Genomic DNA, 26,827 nt, shown 5'->3' with positions numbered 1-26,827 from the left:
CCAGAATAGGCAAGGCTACACAGAGAAAACCCTATCTCAAAAAAAAAAAAAAAAAAAAAACAAAAAAAACAACAACAACAACAAAAAAAACTGTCACAGTGAAACCTATTATTTTTGTAATTAATATATACTAGCAAAACCAAAATGCAGGCAGAGGGTATATAGTTCACTATATAATAAGTACCTGATATATTCAACCCCCCCCAGCACTGTGTTACATATAAGAGTCTCTTAGAGAAGCCCACAGTCACGCTTTCAAGTGTTTTATTTCATCTGAGAATCTCTCTCATAGCCCTGGTGCTTAAGCCTCTATTAAAATCTTTATTGAATGACATTTTTCTTTTCTAAAAAAACAAACCCAAGCATAATAGCACACACCTATAACTCCAGCATTGGGAGGTGGAGACGGGAGGGTCAGGAGGACAAATTTAGTCTCAGCTATGTAGGAAGTCCCAGGTCGGTCTGAGCTATATGAGAACTTGTATCTAGAAAGCTAATTAAAACTACACATGAAGACCAAGACTCATTTCATCTCTTCTGATCAGCCTTTGTAGCTTGGGAGGAGATTCTGGTGACAAATTCAGCTTCCTATCCCATGTGTACTCTCACATGACACTTGACATTTCTATTAAAAAGCTGAAAAAAAAAAAAAAAAAAAAAAAAAAAAAGTTTTGCCGGGCGGTGGTGGCGCACGCCCTTAATCCCAGCACTTGGGAGGCAGAGGCAGGCGGATTTCTGAGTTCGAGGCTAGCCTGGTCTACCGAGTGAGTTCCAGGACAGCCAGGGCTACACAGAGAAACCCTGTCTTGAAAAACCAAAAAAAAAAAAAAAAAAAGCTGAGAAAGGGCCAGGTGCGGTGGTACACACATTTATCTCAGCACTCGGGACAGAGGCAGGTCCATCTCTGAGGCATAAGGCAACCTGTTCTATAGAGTAAGTTCTAGACCAGAGTTACTTACGGGAGACCACATCCCCTTCCAACTCCCCCCATTGTTTTTAAATGAGGTGCTCAGTTGAGAGCTTGCTTAGCACAAGGGCAATCCCAGGTGTGATCTTTAACACTTCATAAAACTGGGCGTGGCCCAAGGTTCTCCTCCCCAATACTGCTCTACTCAAGAGAGTGGGAAATGCTGTTCTACTTAGGCCCTAGTTTATTCTGATGAGAGCAGTACAAAGTGTAATTTCACTTTCCCAGTTTATTTTGGTGTGACAGAGTCTTTAGGAACAACAGCTACACTTCCAAGGACCCCAGGCAGCTAGTGGCAGAGCGTTTCCCTAGAATGAGCAAGCCCCTGGATTTCATCTCCAAGATTACCAAACAAAACAAAACAAAAAATTCTTTAAAAACACACGAAGGGCTAGTGTCAGAAAGTGCCAGCAATAAACGATTATAACTGTTATAAAGGCCACAAGTGTAACTGGGCTGTAAATAAGTAATCTTAACAGAAGACCATGTGACTCAGGGCTGAGACAGACCTCAATGAATGAGTAAATGTAACACTGCATAGTGGATTCCAGAGAAGTCCCATTTTTATTAGAGAGCACACAAAGCTCTTTCCTTGCCAGGATCAGTCCTGTTCCCCTCCTCCAGGATGACAAATGTATCTGCAGCTCCCCATTTCCTGTCCTATCTGTACTTCCCGTGTCGGTTAAAGTGTTTGTAGAGATAGCTGATCCGTTTGTTAAGATTGTGCAGGTCCTCAATGAACATTCTGTTTCCCACCATTTTCTTCTTTCGGATACAACGCTGCAATTCATTTCCTCTCCAGCCTCGAAGCCATACTGGGCCCTTGATCAGTTCTTTTGGATGCTTTTCGAAATTCCCTGTAATGTGACAGAATATACTAGTTTCAAGAGAAGATGAAGGCAGCCTAGACCAACTAGGCCTTCACCACACTTTCATCTCCCCGAGCAGAACTACTTACAGACAAGGCACACCAGCATAGTACAAAGTACAGAGTCTTTGTAACACTTGCTCTGCAAGCACTCTCAACTGAAGGTTCATGACTGCCTGTAAGGTAAGTTCTGGGGAGTCTGACACCCTGGACCTGCAGGCCTTGCCTGAACAGCACATGGTACACATTCAGAACAACACACATCCACAAAAATCTTTTTAAAAAAAGAAAGAAAGAAAGAATAAAGACTTTGCAGCCAGAATGTTTGGGTTCAAATACTGATAGCTTTGGCACTCAAAACAGTTCACCACTAACTGTGCTTGTAAGACTGGGTACCAGACTATTCACTAACTCAGACTGATCCTGCTTGCTTTCGTCTCCCAAGTAACAGATTTGTGTCACCAAGCTAGCCCTGGGCACACTACTATTCTCTACACAAATAAAACCAAAAGAGTCAAGACAGCATACTAATCCTTCTGAAACTAGGAATCAAGTCCTACCCAGGATTCCAATGTTGTCGTATACACCAAACAGAGCCCTCTTCTCGTTCCAGCGGTCAACCACTTTGGGAGGCGGAAGAGTAAGCCTTACATGGGCCAATTGTGGGACACCTAGGAATGGAAAGGAGAAGAATGAGTCAGCACTGCCTATTAACAAGCAGTTAGCGGGCTGTCCTACCTACACCTTAGCCACTTACCCAGAGAGAAGCTTCTGCATGCCGAGGGCATCCAGCCCCATAGTCTCCTACTTGCCGCCCAAGGGACACACCCTGCCATTACTCTAGCCTGTTCACCTCAGTAGGGATAGCAAAGCAGCCGAAAAAAGGGGAAGCAGGTGTAAATGTCAAAGACACGACACAGGTTACAGTCCCAGGCGGGACTCACACGACAGTAACAGTAAGAGAAGCCATTTTGGGCCTTACCCAGGTAGCTTAGGGAGCTGACCCGCCTTGGTCGGCACTCCCACAAGCCCCGCCCTTCAAGTTCCGGCCTCTCCGGCGCGTCGAGTCAAATACTTCCGGTTTATCTACTGGACGTATTGGACTGCTGTGGTGTCTCTTGTCGCAGAAAAGGACGCCCCCAATTGAGATTCCGTTATAATAAGCTCGATCCTATTTCCTTGGGCGTCCTCAATTGTGAGGGAAGTAGGGGACGGGAGCCCGGCGCTACCACAAGGTCCCTCTTGCGCCTCTCAACAGAGGTTTGCTGAGGCAGTATATTTCTGGAGTTTACAGGGTTGGGCATCACATGGTTAAAACCTGGACTGGATTGAGCAGCCTGGTCCTGCATCCCGGCCGCGGAGGGATAACGGACCATCATTCTTAGCGGACTACGGTATAGACCCAGAGAGAGCGCGCTGATCCGGGGCCACGCCCCTCGCCTGCTTGCCCCGCCTCCGGGGCTGTGATTGGTGGGCTTCTCCAGCCTCCGCCGCGATTGGCCTCCTGGCAGCCGTTGGGGTTTGAACTCGGAGTTGCGGGCTCTGCGAGCGCGACGCCTGACTCTGAGGCGGGTCTCCGTCTCAGCCTGCCGAGGATTGGCTGGTTTCTCCGCCAGCTTGAAAATCGTCTCGCTGTTTGGCGCGTTTTGTACCCTAGTGTTTTCTTTCTTCCTGTTCAGCGGGGCATCTCCGGTTGAAGAAGCGGCGGGTGAGGGGTGTCGCGGTGTCCAGGTGAGGTGTGGCAGGGCTAGGAAGCGGGGAGTGAAAGGTTGAGAAAACTCAGATCCAGGACGTGACGCAGCCTTTGCCAGAGTGCGGTCGGGAGCGGTCTGGTAGGGATGTCCTTGAGATCTTGTGTGGCTGTGAGTCTGACAGATCAGAATCGGAATATGCCATATGGGCAAAATCGCATAACCTTACTACACAATATGTAGATTTGCTTGTTTCGCTATGCCCCCGTGAGACTGAGATTAGGAAGTCACAGAATCAGGCACGGGATAAGTAGAAGTTAATGTTCTTCCATTTTGCAGACTAGAACCCCAATGCTGAGTGAAACATTTTCTAAGGATCTTTTCACCTTAAAATGGAAGCAATAAGGCTGTATGTACACACTGATTGTCACTTGCTAGTTCATTAATATTCTCTTGTGTTGTTGTTGTTGAGGTCTAGTCCTGGGCAGTCTCACTGCAGCCCGGGCTGGCCTCAAGCTCAGCAGTCCTCCTGCCTCAGTCTTCCAAATGTTGGGTTTATAGGCATGTGCCACCACACCTGGTTCTTCACTAGTTTTTAACCCTTGATTCATTTGATCCCCAGAGTAACACCATTTTACAGAGGAGACCATAAGGACTCAATGACTTAGTGTAAGAATAATAAGAATTAGATTCTCATCTAGAGTTGTTTTTATAGTGGGAGGAGGGTTTGCAGGGGAGGGTGTTTTGTGACAAGATCTCTTTCAGCCCAGACCGGCCTTGAACTCCATCCTACTGATTCTCATGTGCTTGGAATATAAATATAAACATGTGCTACCTTGTGTGGCTCTGATCTTATATTTTACAAGATGATTCATATAGCTTATTGTAAGACCGAAAAGCATCTGAAAAACATTATATATATTGAAAGTGGGGGAAAAATAACTGAACCCGAGCCTTCGGTAGACTTATTAGAAACATCCTTGTCACATAATAAAAAGACAACACACTCAGATTTCCACGGTGACTTTTTTGTTTTCTAGGTGAACCAGTGGGAGAAAGATGTCTCCCCACAACTTTGAGTTCCACCTGCCCTTATCTCCAGAGGAGCTGTTGAAGAGTGGTGGTGTCAACCAGTATGTTGTTCAGGAAGTGCTGCCAGTCAAACAGCTTTCATCCCAGCTTAGAGGTGAGACTCCATGGCTCCAACCACATGGAATGCTATTATCCTTTCTGCCCTACAGCCCTGTGGCACTCCATCAGGGCCAGGAATATCTTTTCTAGCCCCTGCTTTTTGTTGCTGTTGGGGTTCTTTGTTTGTTGGTTGGTTTTGTTGTTGTTTTTGGTTTTTGTTTTGTTTGTCGCACTACATGGAATTCATGACATAAAATGTACTGGGCCAACTTCCATGGATTATTCAAGAAATAGTCTTGGTTAACCTAGTTACTTTTTGAGAGAAAGATTTTTGTATTTTTGCCTTTTACCATGTGTCAATATAAAGTCCTGGTAATTGTAAGCTAGGAGTTGGAGAGGTGGCTTAGAGGTTAAGGGCACTGTCTGCTCTTCCAGAGGACCCAGGTTTGAGTCCCAGCAACCACAAGGCAGCTCACTACTGTCTATAACTTGTGCATGCGGTACATAGATAGATACATAGGTAGGTAGGTAGATAGATAGATAGATAGACAGACAGACAGATATAGGTGTGTATGTACAATACAGAGCAAAACACTGGTACACATACAATAAATGCATGAAGTTTAGAAGTACTATTGGCACCAGGCAGTGGTGGCACACGCCTTTAATCCCAGCACTTGGGAGGCAGAGGCAGGCGGATTTCTGAGTTCGAGGCCAGCCTGGTCTACAGAGTGAGTTCCAGGACAGCTGGGGCTACACAGAGAAACCCTGTCTCAAAAAACAAAACAAAAAAACAAAACAAAAAAAGAAGTACTGTTGGCAGTGATAGTGTTTGACTTGCCATGTCTTAGAGAACACTGTTTAGAAACTAGATTGTTTCCAAGATGTGTAGTAAAGGAGAAACATAGCTGCAACAGCATACAAAATATAGTCTCTTGTCACTTAAAAATTTGATATGGGGAGATATGTTTTGAAATGCCTGTTGCTAGATAATTCATCATTGCAGAGTATGCATGTCCAGGCTTTTAAAACAGTATAGCTTTCTGCATGTGTAATGTTAGGTATGTAAATGATAGCATATTGCTTCTAGGGCTTGGTGAACAAAGTAACATGAGATTGAATCAAACACAAGAGAAGGGCTAGTACCACGCTTATCTAGTGTACAAAGTGAGGCTTGAATTTTCAATCCTCTTGTCTTAACTCTCTTAGTGTCTGGGAGCAACAGTGAATCTATCCAGTGCCTAGAGTTTGGCTTGTTTTTTGGTTTTGTTTTGTTTTGTTTTTTCCTTCCATTGTCTTTCCCTCAAGACAGGGTTTCTCTGTGTAGCCCCGGCTGTCCTGGAACTCACTCTGTAGACCAGGCTGGCCTCAAACTCAGAAATCTGCCTGCCTCTGCCTCCCAAGTGCTGGGATTAAAGGCGTGCGCCACCACTGCCTGGCTGCATTCCATATTTTTATGAGAGAAATGTGGTGAATATGTCAAGGCTAGCCTGACTGACATAGTGAAGCCTTGTCCTACCCCTTCCCATAAAAAGAAAATGTAACAAAACCTACCTTACTTATACAATGAGTATATGTTATAAAAGCTTTGGAAGTAAAAGGAAGGAAGCTGAGGGAAAGCATTCCAGAGCACAAGGCCGGACGGAGGGGTGTCCTGTGACCGAGTATGGAGGACTAGACCCAAACACACAGGAAAAAAGTTTGCAGGAGCCTGTTCTAATACAAGTAAACAGTTTAATTAATAATTAAAAAGGAAAGAGGCTGTCTTTTGAGGTAAGGCAGAGCAACTCTAAGGGATACTTAGGGTCTTCTACATAGTCACCTCAGCTCCCCTCCTTTTTTTTTTTTTTTTTTTTTGAGACAGTCTCACTGTGTGACCCTTCTACCTCCACCACGCTGGGATTGAAGGAACACAGCACCACGCCCACCCAGCCTTCAGCCCATTCTTACATAGGAGTCACATTAGCAGGCATAGAAGCAGTAATGGAAATAGAAAACAACAATCTGGGAAATACTGCAGTAACATCTGTGTTCACAGGTGCTTGCCTTACCAAAAATGTGACTGAAGCAAGAGAGTAGCATAGTTTACTTTTCCCACAAGCTATTTTCACACGTCATTTAACAGGATGCCTTCCAAGTCCTGCGTCATCAGGCAATGTTGTTACTGTGGAAGCGTCATAGAGTAGATGCCTGCCACGTCACTGGCCTTGTGTGTGCGGTCCTTTGTTGACTGAAGTGTAGGAAGCGGTTGTGTAAAGAAAAAGTGTTACAGTGGAGAAATGAGAGATGCTGCTGAGTGCTTGGTTGGTGTCAGTGCTAAGGTATTGCCTCTTTGCTTGATTTGTGGTTTTGACTTTGTGTAATGACAGGGTCAGTCTGTGGTAGCAGCTCTTAGCTACGGCCTCCTGAGTTGCTGAGGCTATAGCTACGTGCAGCGGTGTCAGCCTCTCCGACTTTTGGTAGACCAGATGGGAAGGCTGGGAGCTTCACGTTTGTGGTCATCTTGTAAAACAGTAATCAGGAAACAAAACATTAAACAAATATAAATTGAGAGACATTCTTTAAAAGAAAAAGAAACAAGATCATGAAAAACAAGATTCAGGAAACATGTCAATTAAATGCCTTCTGGAAAAAAATAGAATTTACCAAGAAGTCCTGTCTTTCCTCTGAATTTTCTAGCATTTCAGTCTGCCTTCCGAGCTCAGGGGCCCCTCGCCATGCTGGAGCACTTTGATACAATCTACAGCATTTTACAGTAAGTGAAATCCACAGCCGGTACTTTTCAAAGAACTGGTGGCTATTTCTCTGATTTTTGCATGTGAGTTTTGAAATTCCAAATTACGGGTTCACTGATAATTGGTTCTGGGTGTTGACAGCCATCGTGAGCGTTTATACAGCTTGCCACCGTAGTTACTTGACAATTTCCCGAGTATCTTCACGTTGGATTTCTTAGAGCTGGTCTAAGAATGGGCTCTGCAGGCTCCTGTCTCACTCCCACACTTTCTTTCCCTCGTAGTCACTTTCGAAGTATAGAGCCTGACCTCAAGGAGGACACCCTGGAATTCCTGAAGAAAGGTGTCTGGGATCTGGGGGCAGGGGCTGGAAGGTGTTGGTTATGTTTAGCAGTTCCTGCATTTTCTCAGCCATGTGATGATATCAAGGCTGTTGTGATTCAGTTGGTTTGGCTAAGTCCAGGGACCTCTGACCTATTGAGGTCTGTAATCTTGGTGGTCGATACAGAGCAATGTGCGTTCACTGTAAGGGCGGACCAACAACACTTCCTACTTTTTGAACCACCTCACTTCAGTGGGTGATTCTCCAGCTGCCAGGGAGGAGTTGTGGTAACTGGAGTGAAAGTAGGAACAGTCTATATTCGAGGTGCCAGGGGCAGGGGTCTCAAAGGACTTAGCTGTGTCATGGCCACTGAGAAATGACACACAGATCTTTGGTAATCTGATGGCTACAAGTGTTAAGTGTTTGGAAGTTGGGGGTCTGTGAAGAAAGCCAGTAAGACCAACTCCCAGATTCTGCCCCTCACAGTGGTGTCCTGCCACTCCCAGGAACTGTCATCCCTCCTGGATGGTGCAGCCTTGAGTGGATCAGATAGAAGTGCCCACCTAAATGCCCTCAAAATGAACTGCTATGCCCTGACACGCCTCTTGGAGTCCTTTGAGAATGTGACCAGCCGGACAAGCCTCATTGACCTGGACGTCGGTGGGAAGGTAATTGGAAATTCCTGGCCTGTTATATGTGAGGAGTAAAAGAATTGATGGGAAAGAAACCCGCGATTTTAGCATGCTTACTATTCTTGCTTAGGGTTTAGCGGGAGCATTCAAGGACCAGATCTCCTTTCCTGACAAATAGTTCTTGTGTGTTCTAGAACTTAAAATCCTCTATGGTACTGCCTAACCTTGTCTTGACACTGGAGAGTGTGGGCACAGAGACTAGATGACCAGTAGTCTGTTTGATTGATCCCCGCCCTCACTTTAGGGTAAGAAAGCCCGGGCCAAAGCAGCCCTTGGCTTTGACTGGGAGGAAGAGAGGCAACCAGTTCTTCAGCTTTTAACCCAGCTGCTCCAGCTGGACATTCGTCACCTCTGGAACCACTCGGTAATTGAAGAAGAATTTGTCAGGTGGGTCATTAGGATGGCTACAGGTGGTCTTGAGCTGTGTGGAATGAGGTTCTGTTGCTAGATATGCCTTTTAAATACTTCATCCCTTAATTCTAATTCTAATAATTCATAGAAGTGTATATTACATACATACATACATACATACATACATACATACATACATACAATACATAGTGAATGGAATCTGCATTTCTCTCTTGTCCCCTCTCCCTTTTTGTGAGACAGTATCTCACTGTGTAGCCCTGTTTGGCCTGGGAGTCTATGTAGACTAAACTGGGTTCGAGCTCACAGAGCTTTACCTGCCTTTGCCTCCCAAGTACTGGGATTAAAGGCATATACCACCATAAATGAAACTCTCATTGTTAATACCCATACATTCATGGAAATGTGCTTACTAAGAGTCCCCTAAATGAAGCTTGTGCATGGCACACACCTTTAATCCTAGCACTTGGGAGGTAGAGGCAAGCCAATCTCTTGAGACTTTGAGGCCAGCCTGGTCAACATAGAATTGTCTGGGCCACCCAGGGCTGTATAACGGTGAGGCTTTATCTCCAAATGAATAATGCTTGGGGAGGTAGCTGTTAGTAAAGCATTTACCATGTAATCATGAGGACTTGAGTTTGATCCTCAACAAGCCAAATGTGGCACAGTGTTGAGGAGGTAGAGCCAGGCAGATCTCTGGGACTCATGGCCAGCCAGCCCCGGGTCCCAGTGAGAGTGCCCCATCTCAAAAAACAAGGCAAACAGCTCCTGAGAAATGAAACCCAAGATTGACCTCTGGCTTCCACATGCACAGACAAGAATACGCATGCGCGCACACACAAAAGCACATACTGAAACCAAAGTGAAAGTAGATGGTCAGTTACAGCACATGTAATTTAAAGTCTATAGAGACTGAACTGACCTTTTATTATTTGTTTGTTTATTTATTTTATGTGTATGAGTACACTATTGCTCTCTTCAGACACACCAGAAGAGGACATCAGATCCAGTTACAGATGGTTGTGAGCCACCATTGTGGTTGCTGGGAATTGAACTCAGGACCTCTGGAAGAGCAGTCAGGCTCTTAACTGCTGAGTCTCCCTGAACTCACCATTTTAACAATGAGAAGTCTTCACTAACCTTGCCTTACCATCTTGATCTTTTATTCTGGTTTCTTGTTGGCATGGTAACTGGCTGCAATTTACTAAATCCTGAAGGGAGGACTCCTTGGTGTAGAAGGCGATTAGACTAACGGAGCACTAGACACCTTGATGTGGACATAGTAGGGACAGGATAATGCTGCCTGGTGTCTTGACTCCACACAGCTCATTTCTCCCTGTCCGTCCTTTGTTGTTTAGTTTGGTTACTGGCTGTTGCTACCGCCTTTTGGAGAACCCCACCATTAGTCTCCAGAAGAACCGCTCCACCAAGGAGGCCATAGCACACCTGCTTGGGGTGGCTTTGGTCCGCTATAACCATATGTTCAGTAAGTTGCCTTCTGCCTTGCTCCCTCCCCCTGCTTTGCCTGTCTCCCAGAATCCCTAACGTTTTGCTTCACAGGTGCGACTGTGAAGATCATCCAGATGCTGCAGCACTTTGAGCACCTGCCCTCTGTACTAGTGACAGCTGTGAGTCTGTGGGCGACAGACTACGGGATGAAGAGCATTGTGGGAGAGATTGTAAGGTGACTCCTCAGAGTGTCTGTGTTCCTGGGGCATGGCGGGGAATAAAGAAGCTTAGAGGTCTTTTCTCCATGTGATGTTGGATTCCTTCCGCCCTGGCCTGTGTGGGCTTCCCTTGCTGGGAACTCAGTAACTGAGCTTTCTTGTCTGTGTTTCCTCCCCTGTATAGAGAGATTGGACAGAAGTGTTCACAGGAGCTGAGTCGGGACACAGCGGGGGCAAAGGGCTTCGCCGCTTTCCTCACTGAGCTAGCAGAGCGAATCCCAGCGGTCCTCATGTCCAGCATGTGCATTTTGTTAGATCATCTGGATGGAGAGGTAGCCTGGCTGGGGAATCTCAGATTTGTCTAGGGGCTTTAGTGTTGAAATCACCCTCTCTCTCTTCACTTTAATGTGGTTCTGGGGATCAACCCAGAGATTTATACATGTTAATAATAAGCACATGCTCTAAAAGTTGAACATTTTTCTTTAAACTTTTTTTTTTAATGTAATGTGAGTGAGTGAGTGTTTTGCCTGCATGTAAGTGTGCAGAGGAGAGGGGCACTGACACTCAAGGTTGTCCTTTGCATCCCACAGATGCTCCATGGTGCATGAGCTCCACACAAACACACATCAAACATGTATGCACAGAAAAATAAGAATGAAGGGGGCTTTCTATGTAGCCTTGGCTGGCTCCAAGTTCCAGAAGTGTACATGTGCTCCCATGCCTACGGAAGGGTCACAGCCCCCTCTCCCTTTGCAGAGCCTAGGCTTGCCTCAAACTTGCTGTGTAGCCAAGGCTGGACTTGAATTTCGTTAGGATGGACCTTAAGTGTACACCTGGAATCCGAGACCCAGAGGGCTGAGAGGAAGGAGGATTCCAACCAAGGCTATAAGCCAGACTGTCCCCAGAATAGAATTTCATGTGAAGGAGACAAGGCTGTCTAGATTTACCCCTGACATTATTCATTCCTGTGGGGACGTGCAGGAGGAGCCCTTTTATGAGTGGTACTTTTGGTTTTGTGCAGTTCTAGTAGAGGAGGTGACCATTCCACAGCCAGCTGTGGTACCCAGTCCACCCACTCCTTGGCCTGGAGCCTCTTGCTCTCACCCGGCTAGCTTTCATCCCTGCCTCTTTTTTCTGTAAACCATGAGCTTTCTCCACCAGACTGTGCCTCTCTCCTGGATGCTTTCCTGGCCTCTTCCCAGGCTAGCGCTGAGGGTTCCGAGGTACATGTCCAAGACAGTCTACTCATTGAGCTAATTTTCTTTAACTCCTTGTGTGCAACTGTTCTCTGGCTTTTGGCCGAGGCAGGGGGGTAAAATCCCCTGCCCTATTCTCTACCGGATTACATAATGGACTTCTTGGCACCTAGGCCGATTTCTGCTCTTCTGTGTCCCTAAGGAGTAAGAAGGAAAACAAATGTTTATTCATAAGGCTCCAACAGTTTGTGGCCTCATATAAAGGATAAGGAAAAATGTTACTCAAATGTGCATTGATGGATAGACCTGAGTTTGGTTTTTAATTGTTACTTGCCAGCCATGGTGGCACACTCATCTTTAATCCCAGAACCTAGAATGCAGAGGCAGGTAGATCTCTCTGAGTTTGAGGCTAGCCTGCTCTTCATACTGTAGGCCAGACAGTGCTGCATAGTGAGACCCTGTCTCAGAAGAAAAACAATTATATATTCATTTACTTTGTGTGTATGTGTATATAATGTATATATGTGTGGAAATTCGCTCTCTCTCTCTTCACTGGTCCTGGGGATCAGACAGATCTTTAAGCTTGGTGGCACACACCCCACCTGCTGAGCCATCTTGCCAGTCCCAGATACTATAATCAAATATAGTTTAAGCAACAGTAATCCTGATTCTAAAACACTCCAAGTAAATATCATAGGTAGGAAATTCCATACTATGAAACTGTATTTTCTATATGTAATTACCAAAAATATCTAAGGGGCTGATGAGATAGATGGCTCTGTGGTTAAAAGCACTTTTTTTGCAGAGGAGCTGGGTTCGGTTCCTAGCACCCAATTCCAGGACATATAGTGTCCTCTTCTAAATGGTTGGCAGATCAGTACCCAAAGTCCACAGTTTTCACTGACACTGGATTCACTGAATACAAGATACACATGTGGTACACAGATATACATGCAAACTGAACAGTTATACACATAAAATAATTTTTTAAAATTATCCCTCAATTACCCTTAGGCTATGTGTGTGAAATATTTGAATATTTTGCATTTAGAGTTAGTTTCCATCCCTAAGATAATACGTATATACAGATACACAAAATCCAAAATACTGTGTTCCAAGTATTTCAGACTAGGAATTCCCACCCTTTGATTTTGCCTCTTAATTATTTTCTTCTGACATGTTCTGAGCAAACAAATCCACTTTGGTCTCAGCATCGCCTTTGATCTTGGGAACAAAGACCTGGGCAGTTGACCAGAAGAGTCAGAGCTTAGCATAGGCAATCCTAACCTTGACCAAGGGCAGAAGACTGTGGGGAAAGAAATGTATCTATGGAAGTGGAGAAATGTATTCCAATGTCTCTCTCTCTCTCTCTCTCTCCCCCCGCCATCCTCCCCCTTCCCTCCCCCCCCCCCAGAATTACATGATGCGCAATGCTGTGTTAGCAGCTATGGCCGAGATAGTACTGCAGGTTCTAAATGGTGACCAACTAGAAGAATCAGCTCGAGAAACCAGAGATCAGTTCTTGGACAGCTTGCAAGCTCATGTCCATGATGTGAACTGCTTTGTTCGAAACCGTGTCTTGCAGCTCTTTACTCGCATTGTTCAACAGAAGGTGAGCATGTCTGCTGCAACTCTGAAGAGGCCTCTGTACACTTGCCTGAGCACTGCGGTGTGCCTGATAGCAGACCATGCCTGAGAGATACCAGCAGAGACGGGAGGGGCAGTAGTTTAAGGTCATCCTCAGTCACACAGAAAGTTTGAAGACAGGCTGGGCTATATGAGACCTTGCTTCAATTAAAAAATTTTTTTCCTTTATTTTTATTGTATGTATATGAGTATTTTGGTAGCTTGTGTCTGTGTGCTACATGCATGCAGTATCTGCGGAGGCCAGAAGAAGGTATCTTATTCCCCAGGATTGGAGTTACAGATGGTTGTTAGCCATTAAGTGGGTGCTGGGAATTGAACCTCTGGAAGAGCAGCCTGTATTCTTAACCTTTGAGGCATCTTTCTCTAGCCCCTGAAAAAAGTTTTGTTGTTGTTTTAAAAATAAATGCAGAAGGCTGGAGAGATGGCTCAGTGGCTAAGAGCACTGACTGCTCTTCTAGAGGTCCTGAGTTCAATTCCTAGAAACCACATGGTGGCTCACAACCATCTGTAATGGGATCTGATGCCCTCTTCTGGTGTGTCTGAAGACAACTACAGAATACTCATTTTTTTTTTTTTTTTTTTTTTCGAGACAGGGTTTCTCTGTGTAGCTCTGGCTGTCCTGGAACTCACTCTGTAGACCTACAGAATACTCTATAAATAAAAATAAATATATCTTTAAAAAAAAATTTAGATGAAGAATCTAGTAACTGCTCTAAATAAGAATGTAAACCTGATATTCTTAGGACCAGTAATAAAAGTCTTCCCTTTCCAAGGACAAAGGTGTCTGCTCCAGTTAAGGACTTCAGTGTGTGCTGCTCACGTATTTTATAATCCCACAGGAAAGCTTCTTTAGAGTGAGTTGGGTGACTTGAGTTTAGACTCATGGTGAGTCCAACCTCTTTAAGTAGGGCTAGGATTTTGTGTTGAGCAACATATGTAGCTGTCCTCCACTGGCTGTGCCCCACAGGCTGCAGTTGGATACTGGTAGCTTTGAATTGATTCTCTTTCTGCTCGTCCAGGCACTCCCCCTGACCCGCTTCCAGGCAGTGGTGGCCTTAGCAGTAGGACGTCTGGCAGACAAGTCAGTGCTCGTGTGTAAAAATGCCATTCAGCTGCTGGCCAGTTTTCTAGCCAATAATCCCTTTTCTTGCAAGGTAAGGAACTGTGGTGTGTGCAGAAGAGGGGTAAAATGGAAACAGGGATGGAGTTCTGTCACTTAGTGTCATGATATGCATTCTACGTCAACAGCTCAGTGATACCGACCTTGCTGGACCCCTGCAGAAGGAGATTGAGAAATTACAAGAAATGAGAGCCCAGAGGCGAACTGCAGCTGCGTGTGAGTAGTCCCCGCCTAGGAGGCTGCTCTGCTTTCTCACTGTGGTCACAACCCCCAGGAAAGACTAAACAAGACTCCCTCCTGGTCAGCTGCAGCACTAGACCCAGAGGAGGAGTGGGAAGCCATGTTGCCAGAGTTGAAGTCTACCCTGCAGCAGCTTCTGCAGCTTCCCCAAGAAGAGGCAGATCAACAAATTGCTGATGCCGAGACTGCAGAGGAGGTGAAAGGACGCATCCGCCAACTGCTTGCCAAAGCTAGTTACAAGTACGTGAAGGAACGGGGTGCTCTGAAGATGTGTAGATATATGGTTAACCTTGTAGAGACTTAGGAGTCCTGAGAAATGATCTGAACTTATGTACACTGCTGCTGGAACTGATAGGTATTTTACTGTGGTAATGTCTGACCAAATGCGTATTCCACAACTACTTTTCTACTTTGAAATGCTTTAAAAAACTACTCAGGAGCTTGGTCTATGGCATAGGCCTGTAATTCCAAAGCCCTGGGTTTGGTCCCTAGCACTTTACACAACTAAATGGACCTACTATAATGGTGCATACCTGTAACCCCAGTTCTCAGGAGGCAGAAGCCGGAGGATGCTGCAAGTTTAAGGCCAGCAAGGTCTAAACAGCAAACCTTCCTCACAGCCAGGCCTTTGTAGCAAGATTTTGTCCCCAAAAAGGTGACAAGGGGTGGCAGTTGCTTGATTGCTAGAGGGTTCACCTCAGCTACGAAGCCCTGGCTTCAATCTCCAGCATAACATAGACCAGCTGCCATCTTTTTGGTTTTCTTGCTAGACATGAGACCCAGGAACTTGCTAAACATGTGTTCTGCTGCTGGGCTGGCCTGTGCCCAGCCATGCCCTGTGGTTTGTTTTATAGCTAATCAATGTTACTGTGGGGCAGCAGCAGTTGTTTGCAATTCCAGGACTGGGGAGTCGGAAGTGGGAGGATTGGGAGTTGAAGGGCAGCCTGTGATCCATAGTGAGTTCATGGCCATTCTGACTACACTGTAAAACTGAAGAACAGAAAAGAACCTCGCTGTGTGGTCATCCATAAAGTAACAAATTATTGAAAGTCTGGTGCTTCCTTACATAGCAGGTTTTACACAGATGTTTGCACTGGGTTTTTATTTTGTTTTGGTTTATTTTTACATTTATTTAGTTACATATTTCCTTAAGGGGTTCGTGGCACAGCATATATAAAGGTTAGAGGACAATTCTGGGAATCTGTTCTCTCCATGTGAGTTCTAGGCGTAAGTCATTACGCTCTGTGGGAGGCTCCCTTTCCTGCTGAGCTGTCTGCCTCACTCTGGATTTGAGATTTGAAAAGCTTATTCGTGTTGTTTGAGGACCACAGTAAAGGCTCACAGGCTTGGGTTGACTGCCTGGTAGGAGCTGCTCGTCTTTTTAAGCATGAGACATCCCTTCTCCATAGGGCACTGCATGTAGGGCTGGACAGAGTCACTAGGTAGGAGCCCTTACAAGGCCTTCAGGGACAGGGGTCTGGTGCCGAATTGGTGACAGGCTGCTGTTCTTTTAGACAGGCTATTATTCTCACTCGGGAAGCCATCAGTCGCTTCCAGGAGTCTGAACCCTTCAGTCACACAGAGCCAGAGGAAAATGGCTTCCTGAATCTCTTGGAAATCATCTTCAAAGGTAATCCTTTCAGTCAGCAAGCACAGCCTTGGGCTGAGGGAGGCTGGGGGAGTTGACATTTGCTCTAGAAGGGGAGCAGCCCAGTCATAGGGTGCCTTTGCAAACTAAAGAGGTCTGTGGGAATTGAGAAATGAACCAAAGTGCTTCAGAACTTGTTCTAATTTCATACCTTCACATTATTGAAAGAAATACCCAGGGATGTTGGCAGCCACTGAACTCCAGGGTACACTTGAGCAAAACTAACCTGTACCTCTAATTCCTAGGCCCTGCGGCTTCCACACAGGAGTCTCAAGAGGACACAGATCCAGAGCTAACTGGCAGTAAAGACTCTCACAGTGTGCCCGGGCCTGAGGGGTCGCAGAGGAATGATGAGCTGGTGAAGCAGGAGATGCTGGTGCAGTATCTGCAGGATGCCTACAGCTTCTCCCAGAAGATTACAGAAGCCATTGGCATCATCAGCAAGATGATGTATGAGAACACAACTACAGGTAGGAAAACAGTCCTGCCTACTCACCTTTATTATTGTTGTTATTATTGTCATTATTAGACTTTACTTAGTTTTATGTGTATGAGTATCTGGCCTGCGTGTGTGCTACATGCAGGTTTGGTGCCTGTGGAGAGCAGAAGAGGGAGTCAGATTCTCTGAAACTGGAATTAGGAATTGTTGTGAGCTACCATGTGGGTACTGGGAATCAAACCTGAGTCTTCTGGAAGAACAGTGAATGTTCTTAACTACTGTGCCATCATCATCCAGTCCCTGATGCCTGCATCATTAAAAGGCAGAGGGTGTTTACCACTGCTCCTGTTTTACAGTTTACTTTGTTTAGCAGTGTCATGAGAAGGCATTCTGGCGTCATTCTCGGGGACAATGACAATGACCACTACAGCCATGTTATTGTTCTATCTATGTCACCAAGGGTTCTATCTATGAGTATTGTGATATTTGCCAAGCAGATGGGTGATATTTGTATCTGTTCTCAGTGGTGCAGGAGGTGATTGAGTTCTTTGTGATGGTCTTCCAATTTGGGGTACCTCAGGCCCTGTTTGGAGTACGCCACATGCTGCCTCTCATCTGGTCTAAGGAGCCTGGTGTCCGGGAAGCTGTGCTTAATGCGTACCGCCAACTCTACCTCAACCCGAAAGGGGACTCTGCCAGGTACATGGGATTCCTTGTCTTCGTTAACTTTTCAGAGGTCAGCTTTTCACGGGGTTTCCCAGTCTTCTGAATGAGGAGGATGTTCTAGGGGAGTTCTGAACTCATGGACGGGTCTCTACCAGGCTCAGGGTGGACTTCTGCTGGGGTCTGTTATTTCACCTAATAGCCTGTTTGCCAAGTTCAGATTTCCAGTCTTAGTGACCACTGGTCTCTGTTGTTCCCACAGAGCCAAGGCGCAGGCTTTGATTCAGAACCTCTCGTTGTTGTTAGTGGATGCCTCCGTCGGGACCATTCAGTGTCTTGAGGAAATTGTAAGTCCGCTCAGTCCTCTTCTCATTCCACAGTTACAATTAGTGGCTGTTCCCTGTGTGTGGAGATCTGCTCAGCTCCACAGAGAGGTTTAAGATTGGTTGCCTTCCCATTCCCAACTTTTTAAATTTCCTAGTTTGTTTGCTGTTGGTTTGAGGCAGTTGTCTAACTGTGTAGCCCAGGCTGGCCTCAAACTCATAGTCCTGCCTCAGCTTCTTCAGTGTTCAGATTCAGGTGTGTGCTACAATGCCCAGCTCACGTGCCCAGATATAAAGAAAGCAGTGGTTTGGTTATAGTAAAAACCCACAAAACATATTTAGAAAAATGTAACATGTAAATATTCACCTCCAGAATTGGTGGCATAGGTAACCACCATAATAGCAGAGTAACACATGCTGTTTAATATGTGCCAAGCACTGTTCTTAACTTCACTCTGGAGTAGTCCTTTGTGTAAGTAGGGTGGGAACCTGTGAGGGGGGCTCAGGGAGAGGGTTGGGAAGGTGACTGACTGCAGCTAGTTTTGCCATACATGCACCATATGAGAGTCAGAAAAGATGTTCAGCCTGTGTGTCATGAAGGCCACAGAGCTGTTGAAAGGTAGACGTCAGGGGCTTACCCTAACAAGGTAGTATAAGTCAGCATGGGTCGTGGAAGTTCAGTCGGAGACAGAGAGAGAGAAATGTTGGGGACCGCACTAGCCCCAAGTTGGGGCGGCCAAAATAAATGTTGCAGCCCAGGCAAAATGTTGAGGCCCAGGCCGACCCACGTTTGGGCGGCCACTGTATCCCGGCCCAAGCTGCTGCTCCGGTCTGCAGGTCGGGTTTCAGCAAGAGTGAGGGTGACGGCAGATTCTACCTAATGTCTGAGATTCGTCTCTGATGATCCCTCTATAGTCTCTGATCTCTGGTTCTGTCTTCTGTAGTCTGACTAATATCTTCTATCGTCTCAATTCTGATCTGTTCTGTCTCTGCCTTTTATATGTCTCACTTCTAAGCCACGCCTCTAAGTTACACCTTTAATCATGCCCTTAGGTCTTGTCTCTAACTCTGATCTCTATACTTCTAAGTATACTATTAAGTCACACACCTTTAATCTCACACACCTTTAATCTCAAGGTATTTAAACCAAGATTATCGGAGTGTTCTCAGCTGTTGTAGGCTATTGTAATTTAAATCTCATGTCAGGGTATATGGCTCAAGATGGCTGCAAAGCTGATAGCCGCTTTCTGCTAAAAGTCGGCCCCCAACAGAGAGAGAGAGAGAGAGAGAGAGAGAGAGAGAGAGAGAGAGAGAGAGAAAGAGAATGAGAATTGAAGAGGACAGAAATTCTGATAAAGAACGTATCCTATCCCATCCCAGTTGGAGAATGAAGAAGTTTGTGTTCTGACTTAAGGTCAATCTAGTTGAGAGCGTGGCCTGAAACTAAATTGTGGAGGCCGCTGAATGCCTTCAAGTCAGAGGGACCCCAGGGTTTGAATGAGGTGAATTCCTATGGGGGCATCTCCCATCCCATGGGGACAGTAGAGAGTGGCACTGACTACTGATTGCTACTTTCGTTCTTTTCTGAGGAAAGAGGAGCTGGTGGTGGCAAGTGGCTTGGTATTTCCAGGCTGGCTGCTGCTCAGGACTGCCACAGTAGTCAGAGAAGGGCTGGAGACACATGCCGAGATGACCTGCCTGCTGGGGAAGACCCAGCAACAGGGCAGAAGGGCTGCCGGAGGCTACCGTGGGGAGACCATGGAGAGAGGACAGACAGGGCCTACAGAAGCAGCTGTGGGTGGGCGACATGTGACCAACAGGTGTCAGCATTGCTGGGCAAACGAAAAGGCAGGAAGGACAGTGGCCCTGTCGAAGATGCATTGACTTGTGCTCACAGTAAGAAATATCCAGAATGCAGTCAGAATTGTGTTCCTCGTGAGACTCAAGTCCATTTGAATGTGTGACCTTAGGCAGTGCAGCTTTGAAGAAAGCCATGAAACAGGAAAATAGAGAACGAGCAAGAAATACCTCCTCACACTGTTAACTTTGCGCTTCCTTCCTCTTCTACTCCCAAGTGCTGGTCCATCCAGGCTCTCAAGGGGACAGTTAGTCTGAAGCAGACTTATTTGTCTTTTCTCCTCAGCTTTGTGAGTTTGTGCAGAAGGATGAGATAAAGCCAGCAGTGATCCAATTGCTATGGGAGCGGGCAACGGAGAAGGTCCCATGCTCTCCTCTGGAGCGCTGTTCCTCTGTCATGCTTCTTGGCATGATGGCACGGTGAGGCTCAGACCCAGAAAGCAAGCAGAGTGGGGAAGGCAAGGAAAGTCTGAAAAGGCCCTTTCCCTCAGTAATGGCAGTCAGCAGAGATTTCTTGAGGTTGGCTGCCTGGATGAAGAGGGTACCCACCTGCCTGTCTTCTATAGTCACTAGCTCAAGGGGATCCAAGGAGATGGCTGTAGGTCAGGAGCTTTCTGTAGTGCTTCAGCGCTCTAGACACCCACTCCACCATGGGTGCTGGTACCTTCCTGCATTGCTGTTGTCTCCCACAACAAAGAACCCTGCCCAGGGCTGCCTTTAACTCTGCTTTCCTTTCCCTAGAGGAAAACCAGAAATTGTAGGAAGCAACTTAGACACCCTGGTGAGGGTGGGGCTGGATGAGAGGTTTCCACAGGACTATAGGCTGGCCCAGCAGGTGTGCCTCACCATCGCCAACATCTCAGACAGGAGGAAGGTGGGTAATGTGGGCTGCTTGTGGCTCAGCTGAGGAGAGTGGAGAGCTTCCTGTACGCCTTCCCTACCTTGGTGTTCTGTTTTCTTCTCCTCAGCCTTCCCTGGGTAAACGTCACCCTCCCTTCCGGCTGCCCCAGGAGCACAGGCTGTTTGAACGACTTCAGGAGATGGTCACAAAGGGTAAGCGATCCAGAAGGGCCTAAAGTAGGTCTTGTTGGTCCCTTTCTCCAGAGAGATCAACTTCTCCTTTCTCTGTAGGCTTTGCACACCCAGACCCCCTCTGGGTCCCATTCACAGAGGTGGCAGTGACCCTGACTTACCAATTGGCAGAGGGCCCCGAAGTGATCTGTGCCCAGATGTTACAAGGCTGCGCGAAGCAAGCCTTGGAGAAGCTTGAGAATACCACTGAGGCAGACCCCAGTAAGTGGGTAGAGGCTTCCTTGCTCAGGGATTGGGTGGGCAGCCAGCCTTCCCTAAAGGGTCAGGGACCTCAGCCCACAGCATCTCATTTTGTTTAGGTTGACGTTGAGCCATTCTTTGCCACGTCTTACTCTTGTCCGTGAGTAAGGAGTGGTTTTGGAAGTTTAATGGACCTGGGTCTTTTCCTTCCCTCTACTTCAGAGGAAGCCCCCAAGCTGCCCACATTCCTGCTGATGAACCTCCTCGCCCTGGCTGGGGACGTGGCACTCCAGCAGCTGGTTCATTTGGAACAGGCAGTGAGTGGAGAGCTGTGTCGGCGGCGGGTTCTTCAAGAAGAACAGGAGCACAGGACCAAGGGCCCCAAGGAGAAGGTGGGTGCATGGCTGGGGCCATTTTTCTGGTTTCCATGACCTCAGCTCCGGACGTGTCTTTCTAGGAATCTCTGCTTCTGTACTAGTAAATGAAGAATCTGTCTCTTTGTTCCCCTGGGGAAGGTCAGTGTCAACAAAGTTGGCACAGTCTACCCATACTCACCCAGCAGGGGGCATTAGGTACATCGACTGACTGGTTTGACTTAGTGTAAGAAGCAGACCCCCGCTGAGGAGGCGCTTTGTATGAGTTGTTTGAACACACACATAACACACCCCTCTTCCAAGCCTGTGTAATGGCCTGTCACCTGGTGGGATCCTGTGTCCTCTCTGTTGGAGCTGTATTTGTCTTACAGATAAACAAACCAGAGGCTTGCAGCAGTTGGGTACAGCCTGACTTCTGTGACCTGGAACCACTGTTAGGCTGAACAGCATTTGTTTACAGTTGTAAATTGACCACAGTCAGTTTTGTCTTCAGAGGAAGAGGTGTAGGGACCCGCCTGCCTTGGCAACTTAAGAACTCAGGAAGGGACCCATCATTCCCTTCTCTACTTAGGGAATCTTTCTCTTCATGGACATATTTGTTATTTCTGTGGACGGTTTTATAAACTTCATCTTTAGATCTGTTCATGCAAAATAAATGTTACGCTTGGATAAAAAAAAAAAATGTCTTACGGATAAAGAGATGGATCAGAGGTTAAGTGCACTTGAGAACCTGAGTTTTGATCCCAGAACACACATGGTGGCTCCTAACCATCTGTAACTCCAACTCCAGGGAAGTCCAGGGTCCTCTTTTGGCCTCCGTGTGCAGCGCACACATGTGCGATTACATACATGCCAGGTGAAACACTCATAAAAAAAATGTTTAAAAGTTTATCTTAAAGCAGGGTGAAGTGGTGCACACCTTTAATGCCATCTCTTAAAGAGACAGAGGCAGGCAGATCTTTGAGTTTGTGGCTAGCCCAATCTACATAAAAGTTTTAGGAGAGACTGGGCTATGTAAGAGCCTATCTCAAAAAAGAAAACTGGTCACCCAAGATCTCTGGCTTCTCTCACTATAGACTACAAGCTCTGAGACAACAATGGAGGAAGAACTGGGACTGGTGGGGGCCACTGCTGAGGACACAGAGGCAGAGCTCATCCGCGGCATCTGTGAGAAGGAACTGTTAGATGGTAAGAAAATCACTGTGTGCCCCTCCCCCAGTTGACACACTCTGTCCCCAACCTTCCCCCAGTTGACACAATCTGTTCCCAACCTGGACATGTTCTTCCATCAGGCAGTCAGGTGCTAGCTGCCTTTGTTCCACTGATACTTAAAGTCTGCAACAACCCTGGCTTGTACAGGAGCCCAGAGCTCTCTGCGGCTGCATCGCTGGCCCTTGGCAAGTTCTGCATGATCAGGTAGGCCCAGTTGGCTTCATCTCAAGGAAAATGAGATGATACAGCCTTCTTGCTTTCCTGATGGTTCTCTCTTTGCCTTCAGTGCCCCTTTCTGCGACTCCCAGCTTCGACTTCTATTCACCATGCTTGAGAAGTCTTCACTTCCCACTGTGCGGTCTAACCTCATGGTTGCCACTGGGGATCTGGCGATCCGCTTCCCTAACCTGTTGGATCCCTGGACTCCTCATCTGTATGCCCGGTGAGAGATCCCTGGACCATCTGAAAGCCACTGAGAGTTCATGGGCTCTTCCCCTTGCCTGTGGCACTGACTTCAGTATCTGCTAGCTATTTCCCCTGTACAAGCAGGCCCTAATGGAAACTGCAAGCTGAAGCTTCCCTCTAAAATCTTGCCTACAAGTCTCGTGCTGTCCCTGACTCCAGCCTTCAATTCAAAATAGCCTTGGAGCTGCTGTGGAACAATAGGTCCTTGTTCTTAAGGCACAAACCATTGTTCTTAAGGTACAAACAAGAGTTCTTGATCTCAGTGACTAGAGCTTTTATTCCTAGCCTCAGAGATCCAGCTCAACAAGTGCGGAGGACAGCGGGGCTGGTGATGACGCACCTGATCTTGAAGGACATGGTGAAGGTGAAGGGGCAGGTGAGCGAGATGGCTGTACTGCTCATCGACCCTGTGCCTCAGATTGCTGCCCTGGCCAAGAATTTCTTCAATGAGCTCTCCCACAAGGTGAGAGAAGCATCTTGGGGCTTTCTGCAGAGGAAATGGATAGGTCCCACTTGTACCCGCTGCTCCCACACCTCATCTCATCCTCTCTCCTACAGGGCAATGCAATCTATAATCTCCTCCCTGATATCATCAGCCGCCTGTCAGACCCAGAGGGCGGAGTGGAAGAGGAGCCCTTCCACACCATCATGAAGTATGGCTTTTTACATCTAGAGGGTCTTGCTTGGGTGTGTGTGTGTGTGTCTCACACAGGCTTAGGAACGAGACACACTTGTAATCCCAGCTCGGATGGATGGATGGATGGATGGATGGGTGGATGGATGGGTGGATGGATGGGTGGATGGATGGGTAGGTGGGTTGGTGGGTTGGTGGATGGGTGGGTGGGTGTATGGGTGGATGGATGGGTGGGTGGGTGGATGGATGGATGGATGGATGGATGGATGGATGGATAGAATGCAAAGAATTAACTCAGGGTCTTGCATTGCTAGGCAAGCACTCTTGCCACTGTCTTCAGCCTCAGATGGACATTTTAGCTGTACTTTCTCCACAAGTAACTTGACCCGTTTGCCTAACCCTCTGAGATTGACAGGGCTTGCTGCAGTTGTTGAGGCTCTTACGTAGGGAAGGCCTCTGGGTGACGGTGGGTGTAAGGGTGAGGCACACAGTAGCAGTCACTAGCTGGCAGCTCTTCTCATTTGCATCCTCAGCAGAGGGAGGAGACTAGAGGGACAGTGGAAGGAAGGCCATGCACAGAGCTCTCTTCTAAAGCAGGGCAGAAAAGGCCGCGCTGGAGTTGGGGTGGTGGATTCCGTACAGCAGCTGACAAGAGGGGTTTCCTGGCCAGTCATGCTCTCTCTCCTCACAGGCAGCTACTCTCCTACATCACCAAGGACAAACAGACAGAGAGCTTGGTAGAGAAGCTGTGTCAGCGGTTCCGCACAGCCCGGTATGCTGCCATTTTGGGACATCTTTGAGCCAAGAGGGACCTTTCAGAAGAAAGAGTCCCTGGTGCCACCAGTGGAACCAAAGGAGACTGAAAGGGGAAGATGTGTGTGTGCCTCACAAAGTCCCTCCCTCCCTTGTGCAGAACTGAGCGTCAGTACCGGGATCTGGCCTACTGTGTGTCCCAGCTGCCCCTCACAGAGCGAGGTCTCCATAAGATGCTGGACAACTTTGAGTGTTTTGGTGACAAGCTGTTGGATGAGTCTGTCTTCAGTGCTTTTTTGTCAGTTGTGGGCAAACTACGCCGTGGGGCCAAGCCTGAGGGCAAGGTGAGTGGATTGGCGCAGGGTCACTGGCCCTGTTGGGTTCCAGCACAGTAATCTGCTCTCCCTAAGTGCCCTGAGACTCTGGTCTGAGCGTCCTGCCTTGCTAGCCTATGCAGCTATGCAGCAGTGTGACTTGAGACCACATCTTCATTCCTGGTCCCTAGAAGGCTATTCATTTCCTTTTTATTTTATTTTATTTTATTTTATTTTATTTTATTTTTTGACATGCAGTGGTATTTTGCCTGTGTATTTCTGTGTGAAGGTGCCAAGTCCCCTGGAATTGGAGTTAGACAGTTGTGGGCTGCCACGTGGGTGCTGAGAACTGAACACAGGTCTTCTGTAAGAGCAGCCAGTGCTCTTAACCACTACACCACCTCCCCAGCCCCAGTGAAGCCCGTTTTCTACTGGAGATAGGGTCTTGCTATGTAGACCCAGCTGGCCTCAAACTAACAGATTCCCCTGCCTCTGTCTCCTGGTGGTAAAGGTATGCGCCACATGCTTGGCACTAGACTGCTGCTTTAGAGTAGTTTCATGTTTAAAGCAAAAGTAAGTTGAGTTCCCGTTTGCTCCTGTCTCCCACCCTCATGGCCTCTAACCCAGCAACTTCTGTTCTTGGGTCCTACAATCTGCATAGACCTGATGGACCGTGATTGACAGGTCAGCATCCAAAGTCCACTCACTGAATGCAGCGGCACATGCTTGCCACTAGGGTCACACTGGGCATTTTCAAGATTCTGAGGCCACCTCACTCCCGCAAGTGGGAATCACAGTTTCAGATTGGTTTCTTTAACTTTCTGTATCCTTCATGGCTACGTCTTTTTTTTGGGGTTTTTTTTTTTTTTTTTTTTTTTTTTTTTTTGGTTTTTCAAGACAGGGTTTCTCTGTGTAGTTTTCTGGCTGTCCTGGAACTCACTTTGTAGACCAGGCTGGCCTCGAACTCAGAAATCCACCTGTCTTTGCCTCCCAAGTGCTGGGATTAAAGGCATGCACCACCACTGCCCGGCGGCTACGTCTTTTTAGACGGGGAGATAATGTTTCCAGCCCTGTTTTTAACTTTTTTTTTTTCCAGGCTATAATAGATGAATTTGAGCAGAAGCTTCGTGCCTGTCACACCAGAGGCATGGATGGAATAGAGGAACTTGAAACTGGCCAAGGAGGCAGCCAGCGGGCCCCGTCTGCCAAGAAACCCTCCAATGGTATGAGAGGCAGGCCCGCATGGGGCACTACAAGCAGTCCCCACCTTCTTTTCTTTGTGGTTTGGGTTTGGTTTTGAAATCATGTCTCCCTGCCTTTTCTAGTCTCAAGGCCACAGCCTCTGACTTCTGTAGACTCAGACAATGATTTTGTCACACCTAAGCCTCGACGTACCAAACCCCGTCATCCACATACTCAGCAACGCAAGTCCCAGAGGAAAGCCAAAGTTGTCTTCTCGAGTGATGAGTCCAGTGAGGACGGTATGACACACTCCCAGCAGGACAGCTGCTTGTGTGGGGTCTCCAGCGGGGCTTGCCTGGCTGTGGACTCATTCTTCCTGGCAATGTCTTCCCCACTGTGCAGCTGGGCTGACTTTCACAGTGTGTGTGTGTGTGTGTGTGTGTGTGTGTGTGTGTGTGTAGAGATCCATTTGCCCCATCTTTATGACTCAGCTTTTGTTCCTATAAATCTTTGAATAGAACTTTCAGCGGAGATGACAGAAGAAGAGACACCCAAGAGAACCACCCCCATCCTCAGAGCATCTGGACGAAGAAGACACAGGTCCTAGGAGCTGCCTTTGCTTATTCCCATCCCTGCTGTGCAGGGTATCTTACTGGATGATCTTGAATTCAGTACCCTCACCACCACCCCCCACCCTACCCCATGGGAAAATGCTTGTTTTTAACGTGTAAATGGTCTTTGTAGTCCAGGCTGTTCTCTTAGAGCACCTGACTGCTGCTTTCCCACTCCAAAGCCAGTTGCCAATCACCGTGTTTTCTAAGGAATAAATGTTTTTAAATACTTTTAAGCATTCTGTCCTAGGCTGGTCTGTTCCATCGTTAGCCCAGATTCAGGCAGCAGATAGCAGTCCAGAGAGGGAAGCCCAGGCATCCTGAGCTGTCTCTGGACCTTCATGGACTCTCTATGGTGCTTCGTCTTTGCACAACAAAGATTCTGCTGTAAAGAATTATGTGTTTTCTAGGTTCACATAAGCACTTCTCAGCCTGGGG

The 26,827-nt window shown here is 47.1% G+C and overlaps 2 protein-coding genes and 1 non-coding gene across 5 annotated transcripts; 2 read left to right on the top strand and 1 right to left on the bottom strand.

Annotated features, from left to right (window-relative positions):
• Positions 1–1,512: 1,512 nt before the first annotated feature.
• Mrpl51 (mitochondrial ribosomal protein L51) lies at positions 1,513–2,888 on the bottom strand. The gene is made up of 3 exons (XM_034511832.2): positions 2,593–2,888; positions 2,396–2,506; positions 1,513–1,824 (listed from the first exon to the last, which is right to left on the bottom strand). Exons 1-3 carry the CDS (start codon positions 2,669–2,671, stop codon positions 1,628–1,630), a joined length of 387 nt encoding a protein of 128 aa, XP_034367723.1. The 5' UTR covers positions 2,672–2,888; the 3' UTR covers positions 1,513–1,627.
• A 484-nt stretch (positions 2,889–3,372) lies between these two features.
• On the top strand, positions 3,373–26,625 carry Ncapd2 (non-SMC condensin I complex subunit D2). Of its 3 annotated transcripts, none has more exons than XM_034512312.1 (32): positions 3,373–3,566; positions 4,567–4,712; positions 7,337–7,412; positions 7,674–7,732; positions 8,198–8,379; positions 8,648–8,790; positions 10,131–10,258; positions 10,333–10,456; positions 10,624–10,771; positions 13,050–13,247; positions 14,302–14,436; positions 14,531–14,618; positions 14,708–14,882; positions 16,157–16,272; positions 16,536–16,760; positions 17,254–17,428; positions 17,655–17,739; positions 19,859–19,992; positions 20,314–20,446; positions 20,541–20,625; positions 20,704–20,865; positions 21,067–21,236; positions 22,295–22,406; positions 22,511–22,634; positions 22,717–22,872; positions 23,181–23,358; positions 23,454–23,548; positions 24,221–24,301; positions 24,443–24,626; positions 25,693–25,819; positions 25,922–26,077; positions 26,297–26,625. In XM_034512312.1, the coding sequence occupies exons 2-32, from the start codon at positions 4,586–4,588 to the stop codon at positions 26,383–26,385; spliced, it is 4,170 nt and encodes a 1,389-aa protein (XP_034368203.1). In that variant the 5' UTR covers positions 3,373–3,566; positions 4,567–4,585; the 3' UTR covers positions 26,386–26,625. The 3 variants fall into 3 exon arrangements, with proteins under 3 accessions (XP_034368203.1, XP_076796698.1, XP_076796699.1); XM_076940583.1 differs by having other exon boundaries at positions 3,431–3,566; positions 14,714–14,882; XM_076940584.1 differs by lacking the exons at positions 3,373–3,566; positions 4,567–4,712 and having other exon boundaries at positions 7,397–7,412; positions 8,218–8,379.
• On the top strand, positions 7,800–8,119 carry LOC117715891 (small nucleolar RNA U85). The gene has a single exon (XR_004607679.1). It is a non-coding gene; the product is annotated as a small nucleolar RNA U85 (small nucleolar RNA).
• Positions 26,626–26,827: the final 202 nt, after the last annotated feature.

This window comes from Arvicanthis niloticus, chromosome 9 (assembly GCF_011762505.2).
Source record: "Arvicanthis niloticus isolate mArvNil1 chromosome 9, mArvNil1.pat.X, whole genome shotgun sequence".
NCBI classification, from domain to species: domain Eukaryota; kingdom Metazoa; phylum Chordata; class Mammalia; order Rodentia; family Muridae; genus Arvicanthis; species Arvicanthis niloticus.
This window is presented reverse-complemented; position numbering and strand designations above follow the sequence as displayed.

Excerpts from the sequence above, each read along its gene's own strand:
- Ncapd2 (XM_034512312.1), top strand. The coding sequence starts at position 4,586 with ATGTCTCCCCACAACTTTGAGTTCCACCTGCCCTTATCTCCAGAGGAG. Across the intron at positions 14,437-14,530 it reads ATAATCCCTTTTCTTGCAAG|CTCAGTGATACCGACCTTGC; the intron begins GTAAGGAACTGT and ends CTACGTCAACAG. Across the intron at positions 20,447-20,540 it reads ACATCTCAGACAGGAGGAAG|CCTTCCCTGGGTAAACGTCA; the intron begins GTGGGTAATGTG and ends TCTTCTCCTCAG.
- Mrpl51 (XM_034511832.2), bottom strand. The coding sequence starts at position 2,671 with ATGGCAGGGTGTGTCCCTTGGGCGGCAAGTAGGAGACTATGGGGCTGG. Across the intron at positions 2,507-2,592 it reads ATGCAGAAGCTTCTCTCTGG|GTGTCCCACAATTGGCCCAT; the intron begins GTAAGTGGCTAA and ends TTCCATTCCTAG. Across the intron at positions 1,825-2,395 it reads CGACAACATTGGAATCCTGG|GGAATTTCGAAAAGCATCCA; the intron begins GTAGGACTTGAT and ends GTCACATTACAG.